This window comes from Triturus cristatus, chromosome 10, assembly GCF_964204655.1.
Source record: "Triturus cristatus chromosome 10, aTriCri1.1, whole genome shotgun sequence".
Classification (NCBI taxonomy): Eukaryota; Metazoa; Chordata; class Amphibia; order Caudata; family Salamandridae; genus Triturus; species Triturus cristatus.
Genome location: NC_140593.1, coordinates 69,871,464 through 69,889,801, shown reverse-complemented (window position 1 = coordinate 69,889,801; position 18,338 = coordinate 69,871,464). Strand labels below are relative to the sequence as shown.

The 18,338-nt window shown below is 52.0% G+C and overlaps 2 protein-coding genes across 6 annotated transcripts in view; both read left to right on the top strand.

The window, feature by feature from the left end:
* The window catches only part of TBC1D5 (TBC1 domain family member 5), a 2,224,639-nt gene that overhangs the window by 1,296,859 nt on the left and 909,442 nt on the right, over window positions 1-18,338 (top strand). The gene's annotated exons all lie outside the window — the stretch shown is intronic.
* On the top strand, window positions 2,338-6,646 carry LOC146788852 (uncharacterized). The gene is made up of 2 exons (XM_085629946.1): window positions 2,338-3,894; window positions 6,274-6,646. The coding sequence occupies exon 1, from the start codon at window positions 2,509-2,511 to the stop codon at window positions 3,856-3,858; it is 1,350 nt and encodes a 449-aa protein (XP_085486072.1). The 5' UTR covers window positions 2,338-2,508; the 3' UTR covers window positions 3,859-3,894; window positions 6,274-6,646.

Sequence of the window (18,338 nt, the reverse complement as noted above, 5' to 3'; positions counted from 1 at the left end):
ACGCTGATCCTCCTGTGTTTCTGGGTAATGACAATCTCCCTGTGACTTTGTGCTCGCGTCTCCCCTTTTGGGCAGCGCGGGTACTGTACAATTTTGGTGCAAGGACAGTGAGTGGGCCTCCGTGCCTGTATATGTAATGTAAAGGTGTGCCAATAATTTAGTAAGCACGCTACAATAACGGCAAATGAATGGAGATTGGGTCGTGTTCGTTCGCGCGAGACTGTAATTTTGGGCCAAATGGGCGACAGGAAGGTAGTACGGGGGTGGGGCGCAAGCGAGCACCATGTTGCTTGCCAGGTTCAAGGTGGGGATGAGGGCAGACGCGAACAGGGTCTGCATGGTTAAACGTGATAACGTGATTTGTATGAGCACCTGTGACCTCTCCCTTCCCCTCCCCCCCCCCCCCCCCCCACCCCCTTTTTCTCGCGCGCAGCCACGCAATTTCGTGTATGCATATTTCTTGCCCTTATGCTGGTTTCTTTTGCAGTACATTCGTCCGCTTTCACTGGCTGGAGGTTTTATTAATTGGCGACAGAGAGACGCGAGACAAACACCGTCCGTATTCGGGGCTCAGTTGGGAGTAAGTACGGGCAGTTGGGGGATGGGGGTACCTCTTGGAGTAGCATGTGGCACTCAGGAGCGAAGAACTAACCTCAAAGGGGGTGAGCAGGCGGTTAACTTTCTCTCTTTCCCAATTGCAGATAAGAGAGAACAACTGCTAAGTGATGGACAGCCAAGGATTATCCCCCCCCCTTTTCACACCAGGGACACAGGTTGAGGAGTCCGTGCCGGACACTTCGGAGGAAGCACGGATTGCCGCTTTCTTGGAGCTGACGAGGGCCAAGGGTTTAGCTTGGGCCACGGAACTATTGAAAGCCAGTACCACCCCAGACTCTGGGATAGCGATGGACGGTCCGGCTACGGATAAGGATGTAGGGGAGGTTGCGGGCCCGTCACGATCGAAAAGAATCCGCCGCCCCACGAGCAAAGAGTTTCCGGTTGAACAACCACCGGCTCGGAATAGAGCGGGCCCTCCCCACAGGGCCCCAGCGCCCCCCCCCCAGGCGGCGGTTAGCTTGGGGACGGGGGCGCACAACGGACTGCCTGGCCCGCCCCAGGCGACATTTGCCTCAGCAGAGGAGTTGGGTAAGCTTTCAGACACTTTAAAAGACTTCATGGCTGAGGTCAGATCCGGTCTGCTGCTTGCCAGGTCACCCCTAGGGGTTAGTCCGGCCGCCCCACCGCCGCCGACTGTTCACCCGGCGCCGGGGGGCTTTACGCAGGTGTGGTGTCAACCGCCGGCTGCGTTGGAACCTCCTCCGCGGCCCACACCCCCAGCTGCTGCTGTGGCCGAGAGCGCGGCAAGTGCGGTCGATACTGCAGTAGTGGTTCCCCCAGTGGTAGCGACGCCGGCACCAACGCTAGCCGTAGCACCTAAGCCTCTAGTTACCACGGCCCCGCTAGTATCGGGCCGCTGTTCACTCGCTTGGATGGTCCCTCTAGTGGCCAAAGAAGGGATTTGGCGCAGGGAATTTATTGACATCTTCACCCTTCTCATGCATGGGGCTGAGGGGGTAGATACCAGGAGGATGGGCAACAAGGAAGAGGACAAGCGGGTGCGGTATCATGTATATCCCACCAAAAATATTGTGACTTGGGGTCAGGCCTTTGCCATTTTTGCGGCAGTGATAGTGGAGAAATTCCCAGATGAAGGGCCTGGTCTCTTCCACTACGCAAGCGTGATTACTGAAGAGGCTGCTAAGGGTGGGGGCATGGGATGGTACCACTACGACTGTGACTTCCGCAGACAGAGAGCAATCTGCCCAGATCTTGAATGGGACCAGTTGGAGGTCCGTTTATGGGTAAAACACATGGGCAAGCATACTGAGGGGTCTACGACGAAGTCAGGTGCAGAGAGCGGTGTAAAGAGCAAGGAGAAAGAGGATAAAAAAGAGAAGAAATGGGAGAGCAGGAAGCCCTTTCGGGGGGGGCGTGGGGGGGGTCGCAGGCCTGGCTTTCGGGCACGGTCTCCTGGAACTTGCAGGCTCTTCAATGCGGGGTTCTGCTCCTGGGACAAATCATGCCGTTTTGCCCACAACTGCAGCGTGTGCGGGGCCCCCCACGCCGCTACCGCATGCTCCAAGCGCGACACCCCCGACAAGCCTTCATCGAGCAAGTAGCCCGGGGGCTTCCCCCCCTCCTGCGCTTTGGCCCCCTGCGTACTCAGCTGCCAGCGCGCATGACCTAGCCCCGCACCATCATGTGAAAGGCCCCTCTCCCATCCGCGTAAAGAACCTCCTCAGCGCACTCCGCGGTTACACTAGCAAGGAAGGGTCCCTCATTTCTGAGGGTTTCTTAGACGGTTTCCGCATTCCTTATCAAGGCCCCTTAGTGAGCAGGGATGCGGAGAATCAGAAATCAGCTAGGGAACACCCGGAGGTAGTGCTTGATAAAATAGCAAAGGAGGTGTCTTTGGGCAGGGTGGCGGGCCCATTTTCCTCACCCCCTATGCCCCATTTTGTGATTTCCCCACTGGGGGTGGTACCTAAAAAGGAGCCGGGGGCTTTCCGGCTTATCCACAACCTTTCACACCCAGAAGGGGACTCCGTGAATTCCTGGTTGGACGAAGGTAAATGCTCAGTGTCCTACTGCTCCCTAGACCTGGCAGTCGACATGATCAGGAGGGCAGGGAAGGGAGCCTGGTTGGCTAAGTCTGATATCGAATCTGCCTTCAGGCTCCTGCCAGTACACCCGGACAGCCAACACCTTCTGGGCTTCAGGTGGGGGGACCAGGTCTTTTATGATAGGTGTATGCCCATGGGATGCTCGGTGTCTTGTGCGTACTTTGAGGCGTTCAGCTCCTTCCTACAGTGGGCCTTAACAAACAGGTATGGCATTGAGGGAGTGACCCACTACCTGGATGATTTCCTGTTCATCGGGGGAGCTGACTCGCAAGATTGTGCACGGGCGCTGCAATGTTTCAAGGAATTGGCAGGACACTTGGGCGTACCTTTAGCTCCTGGTAAGACCGAGGGTCCGGCGCAGGTTTTGGTATTCTTGGGCATCGAGTTGGACACGGTAAACGGCGTGTCCCGACTCCCTGCGGATAAGGTACAGGCCCTGCGTCAGGAGATCTGCGATCTACTGGGTAGGGACAAGGCTACTCTAGGTGAAGTCCAATGCCTGCTAGGGACCCTGAATTTTGCGCTAAAGGTCATACCCATGGGGAGGGTCTTTGCACGCCGGCTGGCTAGGGCAACTGCTGGTGTAAAAAAGAAACATCACTGGGTCAAGCTGGGGACAGGGCTGAAGCAGGATCTGGTGGTATGGAGCGAATTCCTCGCCTGCTTTAACGGGACGGTTATTTGGAAGCAGCCCTGGATTGATAGTCAAGAACTTTGCCTTTTCACAGATGCCTCAGGCAGGGAAGGTTTTGGGGCTATCCTGGGCGAAGAATGGTGCGCGCAGGGATGGCCCAATGTTTGGCGCAGGCGTGGGATCACCAAGAACATTACTGTGTTGGAGCTTTACCCGATTGTTGTTGCATTACACCTCTGGCCGGCGGCATTGTCTGACAGAAAGGTGGTTTTCTGGTCCGACAACTTGGCGGTCGTTCAGGCAATTAACAACCAGTCCGCCAGGTGCCGGCTGGTGCTGTGCCTACTAAGGGAGTTGGTCCGGGCTTGCCTGCGCATCAATGTGGAGTTTAAAGCCAGGCACATTGAGGGGATTCAAAATGTGGCAGCTGACGCTCTTTCTCGTTTTCAGTGGCTCCGATTCAGGGAGGCCTGGCCGCGGGCGAGAGCGCAGATGACCCCATTCCCGGACCATCTATGGAGGATCCTGCAGTGGGACTGAGCCTGAAAGCGATGGGAGAAAGAGCTCTGGCCCCAGGTACCAGGAGGCGTTACAGCGCCCACATGGCAACATTCAGAGCGACTTCTGTAGCACTGGGTACTTCAGGGGCTGCGATGGTGTCCCAGGTCCGAGCATTTCTGGTGTGGGCGAGGGGACAAGGGAAGAGCCGTTCATGGGTGGGCAGTCACTTGGCAGCCGTAAGCCACGACACTAGGTTGTCTGGCGGGGCGGATCCCACTAACTCCTATCCCATCCGGGCCGCCTTGAAGGGTTGGGCTAGGGAGGAGCCCAGGGCCCCTGATAATCGAGCGCCCATTGATTTTGAAATCCTGAAAGGCATGCTAGGGGCCCTCGAGTCAGTCACCTACTCTCTTTACGAAGCCACGCTGTTTTCAGCCACATTCTGCTTAGCGTTCTTCGGGGCTTTTCGAGTCAGTGAGTTAGTGGCTAGGTCCAAGGTCGACTATTCAGGAGATGCGCTGGGAATTTCAGATGTGTCTATCTCCGGGTCACTGACCATTCTTTTACGCAAATCCAAGACCGATCAGGCGGGGCGGGGGGTCAGGGTGGTTCTCCAGCCTTTAGGTGACCCCAGGTTCTGCCCAGTACAATGGGTAAAGGCATTTTTGGAGCACAGACCGCCTGGCCCGGGTTATCTCCTGTTGCATTCAAATGGTACCCCTGTAACTAGATACCAGTTCGAGCAGGTAATCAGGACTAGTTTGGCCAGGGCGGGGCTCGCACGGTCGGACAGAAGGTATTCCAGCCACTCCTTCCGCATTGGCGCTGCCACCGCCGCTCACCTGGCGGGGTTAGAGGCCGCTCAGGTGAAGAAACTGGGGCGTTGGGAATCTGATTCCTATAAGATATATGTTCGCCCGTGAGGCAGCTGTTAGTAATGTGTTTGTGACTTATGGTGTGTATCGTTGAAATCACCTTTTCTGATTAAATAACTTGTGTGTACACCATGTCTCCTCTTTATTAGGGCGAGTGGTGTGGGTGATCGGGCATTCATTTGTCGCCCGGGCGGCCCAATGGGCATTGCACCGAAATTGGATGCGACACTTCCCTCAGACCGAAGTTGAATGGATGGGGGTGCCGGGGATGAGATGGTTCGAACTCAGGAATAAGATCGAGCAGAGACTAAGAGCACACGGGTCCACCTTGCCCCACCTGTTGTTGATACACCTGGGCGGTAACGACCTTGTTACCCTAGGGAGACGATTGCTGTTATTAGCCATGAAAAGAGACTTAGGGGAAATCTGCAAACGTCTGGGCGAGTGTGAGATCGTGTGGTCAGAGATCATCCCCCGCAGGTCTTGGCGGGGAGCTAAATCCTTTGAAGCGGTAGAGCACTCCAGGAGGCGCATTAATGGAGCAATGCGTAAGTTCACAGCCCAAAGGGGTTTGGGCTTTATTCGCCATGAAATGATTCGGGGGAATGTGAAGGGGTACTTCGACATGGATGGAGTACACCTCTCCCAAATAGGCATGGACCTGTTTTTATTGGATTTAGGCGAAGCATTGGTGAATAGCGGGTGCAGGTAAAGATCTAGGTTGGTGGGGGGCCCTGGTTGCGACGGTTAGCCGCCTCCAGGGCTGTGGCGGAGTTACAGGGCGATCTGGAAGCAGGCCGGTACAAAGGGTACCTCTGCGCGGCACCACGTGGTGCCTGAGCCAAAACGAGGAGCCTCCAGAGAGGTCCCGGAAGCCGGTCGGCGCCCCGCTAGGCCTGCGGGCGGTTGTGGGCCTGAACAACCGGGGGCTTGCTATGCGACGCTCCGCCCCGAGAGGGGGGGCGTGAGTAAAATGACAACGGCACGTGATCGAAAAAAGAATCACTTGGGGGGCAGCGCTTGCGGGTCGTTCCCGTGCTGCCCGGCTCATCAGGCGGGGCAGGTGAAGTAGATGGCCGCCTGCCCTTGGATCGCCCGTAAGATAACCCACCTATTACATATCCTGGAATTATGTAATAAATCCTGCAGCATTTGTTACCCAACTACAACTGTTTCTTGTGTCTTCTTTGGGGGGTAACCTAATTTGGGGAAAGGGGGTGAGCGGGGTGCCCCTGGGGGTACTATGCCGCTGACCGCGGCCCCCGCAGGGGGCCAATCGGCGGTCGGCGCCTTAGTGGCCCCGGGGCCCAGGTCACCCCTCCCCACTCCCTACTTCGGGGGGGGGGCGGGGGCAGGGATTCTGATCGTGCCCCCCTCCTTGTCAGGGGCCGGAAGTGACGCGAAAGGCGCGTCACTTCCGGGCCCAGGTGTGAGGGGAAGGCTATTTAGCCTTCCCCCACCCTCACTGGCGACCTCTTTGTCGCCCACCTCGCCTTTTCCCTCCCTTCCGCTTACCCGGCATGGTGTGGTGGGGTGGGGTTTTTGGTTTGAACGTTTTAATGTTTTCTTTTCGTTGCAGGCGGAGTTACAGGGCGATCTGGAAGCAGGCCGGTACAAAGGGTACCTCTGCGCGGCACCACGTGGTGCCTGAGCCAAAACGAGGAGCCTCCAGAGAGGTCCCGGAAGCCGGTCGGCGCCCCGCTAGGCCTGCGGGCGGTTGTGGGCCTGAACAACCGGGGGCTTGCTATGCGACGCTCCGCCCCGAGAGGGGGGGCGTGAGTAAAATGACAACGGCACGTGATCGAAAAAAGAATCACTTGGGGGGCAGCGCTTGCGGGTCGTTCCCGTGCTGCCCGGCTCATCAGGCGGGGCAGGTGAAGTAGATGGCCGCCTGCCCTTGGATCGCCCGTAAGATAACCCACCTATTACATATCCTGGAATTATGTAATAAATCCTGCAGCATTTGTTACCCAACTACAACTGTTTCTTGTGTCTTCTTTGGGGGGTAACCTAATTTGGGGAAAGGGGGTGAGCGGGGTGCCCCTGGGGGTACTATGAGAGTGACGATGGAGCCATCCAATGGTAAGCAGTGGGCAGGGTCCAAGCCCCGGAAAGCTAACAAAATGTCCCGGAAGCCGCGGCGCATCCGCTGTCTCGAGTGAGAGGTAAACAGTAGTTCTCTGAAAGTGAGCTTTGGGCGGATACAAGTAAACCAATCAAAAGGATGGTAGAGAGGGTATGCTCTAGGGGAGGGACAAGCACGCGATGATGAAGGAAAGCTCTGAATAATATGCCAAGAATATGACAGTGACAACTAAAACAAGCATTGGTAGGCAGTGGGTGGCCTGAAAGCTCCTCACTGTAAGCCCACACTAAGTCTTTCGTAACCAGGCAGCTTGGGTGGTCTGATAGGTGAGACCTAATGATAATCCCCAAATATAATAAACAACCCCAGTCATGCACCCATGCATGACATCACTGATGATCTCATTTGTTACTGGCATGATGAGTAATCGGTGTCTCGGGCATGTTGAAGGTTGAACAGATTTGGATCATGATGGCAGCAGGAACAGTGCGCAGTGTAGAACAGTGAGTTGGATCATGATGGCAGCAGGAACGGTGCAGAGTGTATAACAGTGAGTTGGATCATGATGGCAGCAGGAACGGTGCAGAGTGTAGAACAGTGAGTTGGATCATGATGGCAGCAGGAACGGTGCGGAGTGTAGAACAGTGAGTTGGATCATGATGGCAGCAGGAACGGTGCGGAGTGTAGAACAGTGAGTTGGATCATGATGGCAGCAGGAACGGTGCACAGTGTATAACAGTGAGTTGGATCATGATGGCAGCAGGAACGGTGCGCAGTGTATAACAGTGAGTTGGATCATGATGGCAGCAGGAACGGTGCACAGTGTATAACAGTGAGTTGGATCATGATGGCAGCAGGAACGGTGCAGAGTGTATAACAGTGAGTTGGATCATGATGGCAGCAGGAACGGTGCGCAGTGTATAACAGTGAGTTGGATCATGATGGCAGCAGGAACGGTGTGCAGTGTATAACAGTGAGTTGGATCATGATGGCAGCAGGAACAGTGTGCAGTGTATAACAGTGAGTTGGATCATGATGGCAGCAGGAACAGTGTGCAGTGTATAACAGTGAGTTGGATCATGATGGCAGTAGGAACGGTGCGGAGTGTATAACAGTGAAATCATGATGGCAGCAGGAACGGTGCAGAGTGTATAACAGTGAGTTGGATCATGATGGCAGCAGGAACGGTGCGCAGTGTATAACAGTGAGTTGGATCATGATGGCAGCAGGAACGGTGCGCAGTGTATAACAGTGAGTTGGATCATGATGGCAGTAGGAACGGTGCACAGTGTATAACAGTGAGTTGGATCATGATGGCAGTAGGAACGGTGCGGAGTGTATAACAGTGAGTTGGATCATGATGGCAGCAGGAACGGTGCACAGTGTATAACAGTGAGTTGGATCATGATGGCAGCAGGAACGGTGCACAGTGTATAACAGTGAGTTGGATCATGATGGCAGCAGGAACGGTGCAGAGTGTATAACAGTGAGTTGGATCATGATGGCAGCAGGAACAGTGTGCAGTGTATAACAATGAGTTGGATCATGATGGCAGTAGGAACGGTGCAGAGTGTATAACAGTGAGTTGGATCATGATGGCAGTAGGAACGGTGCAGAGTGTATAACAGTGAGTTGGATCATGATGGCAGCAGGAACAGTGTGCAGTGTATAACAATGAGTTGGATCATGATGGCAGTAGGAACGGTGCAGAGTGTATAACAGTGAGTTGGATCATGATGGCAGCAGGAACAGTGTGCAGTGTATAACAGTGAGTTGGATCATGATGGCAGCAGGAACGGTGCAGAGTGTATAAAAGTGAGTTGGATCATGATGGCAGCAGGAACAGTGTGCAGTGTATAACAATGAGTTGGATCATGATGGCAGTAGGAACGGTGCGGAGTGTATAACAGTGAGTTGGATCATGATGGCAGCAGGAACGGTGCAGAGTGTATAACAGTGAGTTGGATCATGATGGCAGCAGGAACGGTGCGGAGTGTATAACAGTGAGTTGGATCATGATGGCAGCAGGAACGGTGCGGAGTGTATAACAGTGAGTTGGATCATGATGGCAGCAGGAACGGTGCGGAGTGTATAACAGTGAGTTGGATCATGATGGCAGCAGGAACGGTGCACAGTGTATAACAGTGAGTTGGATCATGATGGCAGCAGGAACGGTGCGGAGTGTATAACAGTGAGTTGGATCATGATGGCAGTAGGAACGGTGCGGAGTGTATAACAGTGAGTTGGATCATGATGGCAGCAGGAACGGTGCGCAGTGTATAACAGTGAGTTGGATCATGATGGCAGCAGGAACGGTGCAGAGTGTATAACAGTGAGTTGGATCATGATGGCAGTAGGAACGGTGCGCAGTGTATAACAGTGAGTTGGATCATGATGGCAGCAGGAACGGTGCGCAGTGTATAACAGTGAGTTGGATCATGATGGCAGCAGGAACGGTGCAGAGTGTATAACAGTGAGTTGGATCATGATGGCAGCAGGAACGGTGCGGAGTGTATAACAGTGAGTTGGATCATGATGGCAGCAGGAACGGTGCGGAGTGTATAACAGTGAGTTGGATCATGATGGCAGCAGGAACAGTGTGCAGTGTATAACAGTGAGTTGGATCATGATGGCAGTAGGAACGGTGCAGAGTGTATAACAGTGAGTTGGATCATGATGGCAGCAGGAACGGTGCACAGTGTATAACAGTGAGTTGGATCATGATGGCAGTAGGAACGGTGCACAGTGTATAACAGTGAGTTGGATCATGATGGCAGCAGGAACAGTGTGCAGTGTATAACAGTGAGTTGGATCATGATGGCAGCAGGAACGGTGCAGAGTGTATAACAGTGAGTTGGATCATGATGGCAGTAGGAACGGTGCACAGTGTATAACAGTGAGTTGGATCATGATGGCAGCAGTAACAGTGTGCAGTGTATAACAGTGAGTTGGACCATGATGGCAGCAGGAACAGTGTGCAGTGTATAACAGTGAGTTGGATCATGATGGCAGCAGGAACGGTGCGCAGTGTATAACAGTGAGTTGGATCATGATGGCAGCAGGAACGGTGCAGAGTGTATAACAGTGAGTTGGACCATGATGGCAGCAGGAACAGTGTGCAGTGTATAACAGTGAGTTGGATCATGATGGCAGTAGGAACGGTGCACAGTGTATAACAGTGAGTTGGATCATGATGGCAGCAGGAACGGTGCGCAGTGTGTAACAGTGAGTTGGATCATGATGGCAGTAGGAACGGTGCGCAGTGTATAACAGTGAGTTGGATCATGATGGCAGTAGGAACGGTGTGGAGTGTATAACAGTGAGTTGGATCATGATGGCAGTAGGAACAGTGCGCAGTGTATAACAGTGAGTTGGATCATGATGGCAGTAGGAACAGTGCGCAGTGTATAACAGTGAGTTGGATCATGATGGCAGTAGGAACAGTGTGCAGTGTATAACAGTGAGTTGGATCATGATGGCAGCAGGAACGGTGCGCAGTGTATAACAGTGAGTTGGATCATGATGGCAGCAGGAACGGTGCAGAGTGTATAACAGTGAGTTGGACCATGATGGCAGCAGGAACGGTGCAGAGTGTATAACAGTGAGTTGGACCATGATGGCAGCAGGAACAGTGTGCAGTGTATAACAGTGAGTTGGATCATGATGGCAGTAGGAACGGTGTGGAGTGTATAACAGTGAGTTGGATCATGATGGCAGTAGGAACAGTGCGCAGTGTATAACAGTGAGTTGGATCATGATGGCAGCAGGAACGGTGCACAGTGTATAACAGTGAGTTGGATCATGATGGCAGTAGGAACGGTGCACAGTGTATAACAGTGAGTTGGATCATGATGGCAGTAGGAACGGTGCGGAGTGTACAACAGTGAGTTGGATCATGATGGCAGCAGTAACAGTGTGCAGTGTATAACAGTGAGTTGGACCATGATGGCAGCAGGAACAGTGTGCAGTGTATAACAGTGAGTTGGATCATGATGGCAGCAGGAACGGTGCAGAGTGTATAACAGTGAGTTGGATCATGATGGCAGTAGGAACAGTGTGCAGTGTATAACAGTGAGTTGGATCATGATGGCAGCAGGAACGGTGCACAGTGTATAACAGTGAGTTGGATCATGATGGCAGCAGGAACGGTGCACAGTGTATAACAGTGAGTTGGATCATGATGGCAGCAGGAACGGTGCAGAGTGTATAACAGTGAGTTGGATCATGATGGCAGCAGGAACGGTGCACAGTGTATAACAGTGAGTTGGATCATGATGGCAGCAGGAACGGTGCAGAGTGTATAACAGTGAGTTGGATCATGATGGCAGCAGGAACGGTGCACAGTGTATAACAGTGAGTTGGATCATGATGGCAGCAGGAACGGTGCACAGTGTATAACAGTGAGTTGGATCATGATGGCAGCAGGAACGGTGCAGAGTGTATAACAGTGAGTTGGATCATGATGGCAGCAGGAACGGTGCACAGTGTATAACAGTGAGTTGGATCATGATGGCAGCAGGAACGGTGCAGAGTGTATAACAGTGAGTTGGAGCATGATGGCAGCAGGAACAGTGTGCAGTGTATAACAGTGAGTTGGATCATGATGGCAGCAGGAACGGTGCACAGTGTATAACAGTGAGTTGGATCATGATGGCAGCAGGAACGGTGCACAGTGTAGAACAGTGAGTTGGATCATGATGGCAGCAGGAACGGTGCACAGTGTATAACAGTGAGTTGGATCATGATGGCAGCAGGAACGGTGCAGAGTGTATACCAGTGAGTTGGATCATGATGGCAGTAGGAACAGTGTGCAGTGTATAACAGTGAGTTGGATCATGATGGCAGCAGGAACGGTGCACAGTGTATAACAGTGAGTTGGATCATGATGGCAGCAGGAACGGTGCACAGTGTATAACAGTGAGTTGGATCATGATGGCAGCAGGAACGGTGCACAGTGTATAACAGTGAGTTGGATCATGATGGCAGTAGGAACAGTGTGCAGTGTATAACAGTGTGTCTGCATTTGTAGCTCTCCGAATAGTCGCCCTGTGCAGGGGCAAAGTCGAACATTTTGACTGATATATGACAACCCTCCTCGGTGGCAGAGCCATTGCCATTGTTCAATGAGACCCTGTTGCATCTTGGGGGAGGTGTGGCACAGCGGCCAGAGCGTCTGACTCCAGAGCGTGGGGCTCATTGTTCGATCGCAGGCGGCAGCTCAGCACCGTATGACACTGGGCAATAGCTCACTTCATCTCCCTGATGGACCCTGTGCCTTGAGACCTTAAGGGGTGACATGTTTGTGCTTTCCAAATATGGATTATTATTGTTATTGGTGGAGAGCTTTCCCCGTCCTTCAGAAGCAGGGGCGGATGTAGGCATCTTCATAAACAGCAAGAGGAAATATAGTCTCCACCATCCTCTGCCAGCTTTGCTCTCTCAAACCCTCTGCCCACCCATACATCACTTTCTGGTGGAGGTACGGTGGGTCTCTTTTCTCCATCAACTGGGAGACAGTCACGACAGACCTCTTGATCATCAAGTTAATTTCCAAGCACTACGCCCTACCCTACCCTCCCTGCCTCTCTGCTTCCCTTCTTGCACAAGGATGTACTAGTCAACACAAGCCTCAATTGTGGAGGCGCTGAACAGAGGGCCATAGAAGTGATGTCTCTGGAAAAGTGGCAGAGAATTCTGCTCCCCAAGAAGGATGAAGACCTCAGAACATCTTGGAACTTCACCTTCTAAACTTGTTCAGTTGGCATGACAAGTTGAGGATGCTGTTCCATGGACAAGTCTGGCTGGTCCTGAATGCGGGAGATCAGTTTGTCTCCATGGAGCTCCAGGATGCCTATTTTCATTTTTTAGTTCTTCCCACCAACAGACATTCTCTGACGTTCACAGCAGCGGGCCCCAGCACGATCGATTCACAGTCCTACCATTTGGATCGGCAACCGCACGGCGCGTCTTTACAAGAGTGCTGGCAGCTGTGGTGGCTTTACTGCGACAGTCAGGAGTCCATGTAGTTGCACACTGAGATGCCTGGCGGGTGAAAGCGGAGTCCCCTGCTCTGGTAAGGTACACCTCCAGTAAATGATGACCCTCCCCCATGGCCTTGGCTTTACCATCATCGCTCAAAATTCTCACCTCTCTCCAGCACAGAGGGGGTGGTCCTGAACATGACCCGCATGAAGGCGGCTCCTTCTCAGAGGATCCTGGATATTCAGGACAATGCTGAGGTCTCTGACTCCGATTCAAACCTCAGTTCTGCAAGTCCTGCGACTGCGTGGCCTACTGGCCTCATGCATCCTGGCGATACCAAGCGCCTAACGGCGGATGCGTGCCCTTCACAGGTGCCTGAGAGCACTTTAGCTCGTTCATCAGGGGAGCCCCAGATCTCCTAATCGGTTTATCCCTGTCTACAGTGGTGAATGGACCCCCCCTCCCCGCAACCTTTTATTGAGTCATTCTTACAGCCCTCCACACGATCAGGCTGCCATGGTCATGTACCACCTCTTTGCTGGGATGGGCTGCTGGCCTAGCGGAGATGACAATTTGGAGCCTTTTGACTGCATGAGAGAAGTGCCTGTACATATGTGTTTGAGCTGCAGACAGTCTGCCTTGCCATGAAGGGATTCTCCTACCATCTCAGGGAGCAACATTCAGATTCTGTCTGACAACGCCACCAGCGTCCATTATATCAGCAATCCGAGTGGTGTGGGATCATGGACCCTATGTGGGGAGGCGATCCTCTTGTCAACATGGGCACAGTTACGGGGAGTCTTTCGAGTGGCAGCCCATCTCAATAGCTCCATCAGTGTGAAAACGACTGCCCTCGCTCGTGGGCCACAAGTTGAAGCTACATCCCAAGGTGGTAGAGGCAATATTCTCCACACTGGCGTTTCCCTTCATGGAGCTCTTCGCCACATCTTCTACCATAAATTTCACTCCGGATGGATCCATGGTGACGCAATTCAGGTTCAGCTGGTCTCGGGGCCTGCGTTTGTGTTCTTGCCAAGACCACTTCTGTCTAGCGACTGCAGTACGTGCAGGAGAGATCCGGTGCAGCTAATGCTGTTTACTCCAGAGTGGGCAACGAAGATCTGGTATGGAGATCTCTTGGCACTCTGCATTTGGCCACCCCTTCCTCTCCTGCACAGAGTTGATCTCCGCTCCCAGCAAGATGCCCCCAGTCCTCAGATGCTGAGGCTGCACACTTGTAGATTGAGCGATGCAAGCTAGAGTCCTTCTGCCTTTCTGAAGAAGTCGCAGACATCAACTTACCGACTAGAAAGCCTGCTATGTCCTTTCATGTTGGTCGATGGAACACGTTCATCCAGTAGTGTGAGTTGGAAGGCCTCAACCCCTTTAAATGTAGTCTTTCTGATGTCTTGTGATTTTTATCGCCCCATAGACCGCAGGGTCTGATGGTCGTTACACTTAGGAGATTCTGGGCACTTGTGTCTTCCTGAGCAGCCTCGCCTGTTTATATCACCACTAGTGAAACATTTATTTAACAGGTGGGCTTTACTATTTTCCGCCCACACTTTGATGCCTGAGTGGAATCCGAATCTTCTTGTGTTGACATGTTCTATCTCAATTCCATTTGAGCCAATGAACAGCTGCCCAGTTTGGCTTCTTATCTTGAAGACACTATTGTTGGTGGCAATAACTTCAGCTTGTGGGGTCCGAAGACTTCAGTCCCTCTCGTTTAGTTCACCTTTCACAGTTTTCTCCTAGGACAGGTTTGGCCTTTGTACCCACCCATTCTTTTTATCAGTGCTGACAGATAACTTTGAGCCATGATGTGGTGGGCACACACTCACTTCCAACCATCCACAAGCACACACGTGCACATACTCACACCCACCCATACACACTCACCGATTCAAAAGCATACACTAGCACACATTGCATGCTCACCAATACACATACCTACACACCAAAACATTTAAATGAGACACTTGCCGGCTTGCAGTGGTGAAAGGCAGGACTAGCGGGAGGGAGAAGTACTTGGCTCAGGAAGAAGCTGGAATGAAAATGAAAGATCCTGCCACCTCCGCTCCTCAGTGAACCTTAATATGGGTCAGTCAATAAGAGTAGGACCATCCCAAACTCGTCACAGAGTGCGGGGGGTTCAGTGAGACTTACTAATCCCACCCCCCCATTCTGTGATGTTAGGAAAGGGTTGTGTGAGCGTCATTGATAGTCAGCCCAATGGACCGCAGGGCCTAAACCTGAAGCACTCAAGGCTGAATCTGTCATTGATCCCCACCCCCTCATCAGGGGAGTATCTCACAAGGCTTTGAAGGACGGATGAGGCCACTACCCTCAGGGTTGTGAGATCTTCTGACTGGCAAACAGTGGCTAAGGTTATGTGCATTAGTGCATATAAAACTCCTGGCTGCCTGACCCTGTCATTGCGAGTGCCTGTCAGGTTGACCCCAAGTAGTTTCTTCATTTCATATGGGCCACTCTATTACCCTTTGATCTTCCCCCCTACTCATTCAACCAATGAGAAGTAATGGTTGCATAGGCTGGACCCGAGTTGTGTGGTGTCCTACTACATCGACTGCATGAGAGGAGGCAGATTAGATGATCCCCTCTTTACGGACTTCACCAGAGCTGAAAATGGCAAGGCAGTGACCTATTGTACCATTTCACGTTGGGCCATTCTCTATCAAGACCTGCTATGCCCTGACTAAGAACAGTTTTCCACTGGCCTCTCACTGCCCACTCGACAAGTGCCATGGCTGCCTCTATGGCTGTATCCAGGGACATCCCAGGTGTGACACCTCCCTTTTGACTACACAGTTATCTTTGCATATGTATCCATCAGAAGAAAAAGTTGTTTACCTTCGGTAATATATTTGGTGGGTACATAATATTCCTGCATATCCGTCACCACCCATCCTCCTGCATGGAGGAGTTGGTGTAATGATTAAGAAGGTCCCAAGATATGCCAACATGTATGTATATGTTGCTGTCTTTGCTTTCCTTGTCCTCTCTGCATGCCTCAGTGTCTGGAGACAGAGCTGCAGGAGAAGCCTCATAGGGTCGCCTGATAACACTGAGGTGATCTGTCTGGGGACAAACTTTTCTGGACCAGTCTAATGCCTGGAAGGAAAGTTCATAAGAAGAGGAATCTGTGGGAAGATTCGGAATCCACCAGAAACATTGTCACCGAAGGTAAGTCTCTTTTTTTTCTTCGGATGTCTTACTGTTTCGTGTGGCCCTCTCGCCATCTCTCTGTGCTACCATTCTCTTTTATGGTGAGGCACGCTGTCCTCACCTCCAGCAGCATGACTGAGGATCCTACACAAACTGCCCTTGTGGCACTCATCCTTGTTTCTTTCTCCCAAACTCTGGCCCACTGCCCCTTGCTGCAAACAAGCTATGATAAGGAGAATAGCGTGGACGACACTTGTGGTGCCCAGAAATGGCAATCCCTGCTGGACTGGGCACTGGAGAACTTCCTGGGGGTAGTCGACCCACTATTTTCAGAGAGTAGACGACGTATACCCTGCCAAGAGGTTGTGCCCTACAGAAATATGCTGAACTTATCCCAGTGGTAATTTTCTGACACAGGACCCTTTCAGCAGCGCCTGCATGTTGTCTTTTTTTGTTCAGAGCAGCAACATGCAGGTGGGGAGAGGGCTCATCAGATTACAGCTTCGTCCATAACAAAAGCCGGAGCTAAAGGGCCATCAGGCCTCTCTTTGCTGGATTATCCTGGCTGCGAGCTATCGGGAGCCTCACACCTCGATGGAATGGAGGGGAAACGATGGCTTACAGCTTATCCCTTCCCAGGTACTTCACAGACACATGCTTTTTACTGTGTTCAGTCCCTGTCTATAGGAGATATGCAAACGCTGCAAGAATGTCAGATGTGTTGGTCGTCCCAGTATTTACACAAATAACAATTTAAATACCACTGTTTTGTTTTATTCCTTTTAGAGCGCTTTAGCACTACTCATTAGATGTCCGAGCGCCTCACATCACACATACAGATTATACATTGACAATAAACCATGTGTGTGTACATCAATATAAAGGATGTGTTACTTAAGACAGTGAGGGTTACAAGGTGTAGGAGCCACATGTCCTTCATAGCTCACTGTTCTACATTAGAAGGAGTGCAACCTACGAACTGCAAGTGACAACAGAATCTTTCTTAAAAGCAGTTTCCCACTTGCCCAGTTACATAAACCTGTCATCTGTAGGTCACATAATGTGTTTTGCAGGAGACCTATTAACCCTCTATTCTACTTTGATTAAAAATTTGGACTAGGCAAAACATAGATCTGACCAGCAAATGCGTTACCCTCCAGAGTTATTTCACCATTATCAATATTATCCCCTGAGATTTAGCTGGCTTACAAAGATCTCTGCAGCAAGTGCCTTAACCCCATAAGATATTTTAAAATACAGACATTTCATCAATTAAGCAGGACAGATGTACTGCCATGTTTCTTCTTGTTGCCAATTTCTGTGTGGCAGGCTTTTAAAAAATAAATGTACAAGTAGAGGCTCAGATTTTTTGTCATGGTTGCGTCAATATTTTGGCACAACCCCAGTTTCAAAATCTAATTTGTTGAATACTGTAAAGTACTCCAGATAAGCTGGGGCACGCCCTTCGTGTTCACCTGTAGGAGTGCGAGCAGGTATCCGCGTCGTCCCCTCACCGAGGCATTGACGGAGAAGGGAGTGGCGGTGATGTATCGGAAACTAGTCAACAGTCTCCCCGATCCGCTGGGTCCCCTGAGGTTAGCATGGGTGGGAGACCTGGGTAGCATGAGGACTGTATGAGGATTGTATGAGGCCCTCCAGAGCCCGCGAGAGAGAGCCATCCGAGCACGATTCAGATTCGTCCACTTCAGAATCCTGCATAGGTCCAACTACTCACAGACTACTCCACAAAACTGGCAGGCAGAGTCTCCACTATGCAGGAGGGGTTGTGGGAGCGAGGGTACTTGTTTCCACGTGCTCTGGGAGTGCCCACTTATACAGAGCTGTTGGGCCAGAGTGAGGGTGAAAATGCCGTGGGCTGCGGCACTGAAGGTCCCCTTTGATGCTAAGTGTTTGCTGCTGGAGATTAACGGAGAAGAGAGTTGGCCAACGTACACAGAGATCTGGCTAAAGTTGGCAGCGGGGTTGTTGTAACGGTCTAGTTGTTCAGGGCACATCCCTGGGCCCGGAAGGACCTTCACACAATGTATCACTCTCTGGCCAGGCATGGCCACAGAGCATAAATAAAGGGGCCGGGGTCGCTCGTGACCTTCCGGCTCATACCAGTAACAGAGGGTGTGCTGTCGTTACTAATGCTGTCTTTACTGAGTATATACATGACTTATTGAAAATCATAAGTATCGCTCACCAGGGTCGCGACAGTTGTCAAGTGCAATCTAGCGAGAGCGGGGGGTGCTGTGGCTCTTCCGGGGATAGCGGAGTGGGAAGCGGACCGGGATTGGGGCTAGAGGGCGGAAGAAGTGATCTATAAAGTAAGAGGCTGTCCTAAAACGTGGGAGATAGTGTGGGGGCATGGAGCGAGTACAGTG

Bases quoted from the DNA above. Each gene is read 5' to 3' on its own strand.
- LOC146788852 (XM_085629946.1), top strand. From the start codon at position 2,509: ATGCCCCATTTTGTGATTTCCCCACTGGGGGTGGTACCTAAAAAGGAG.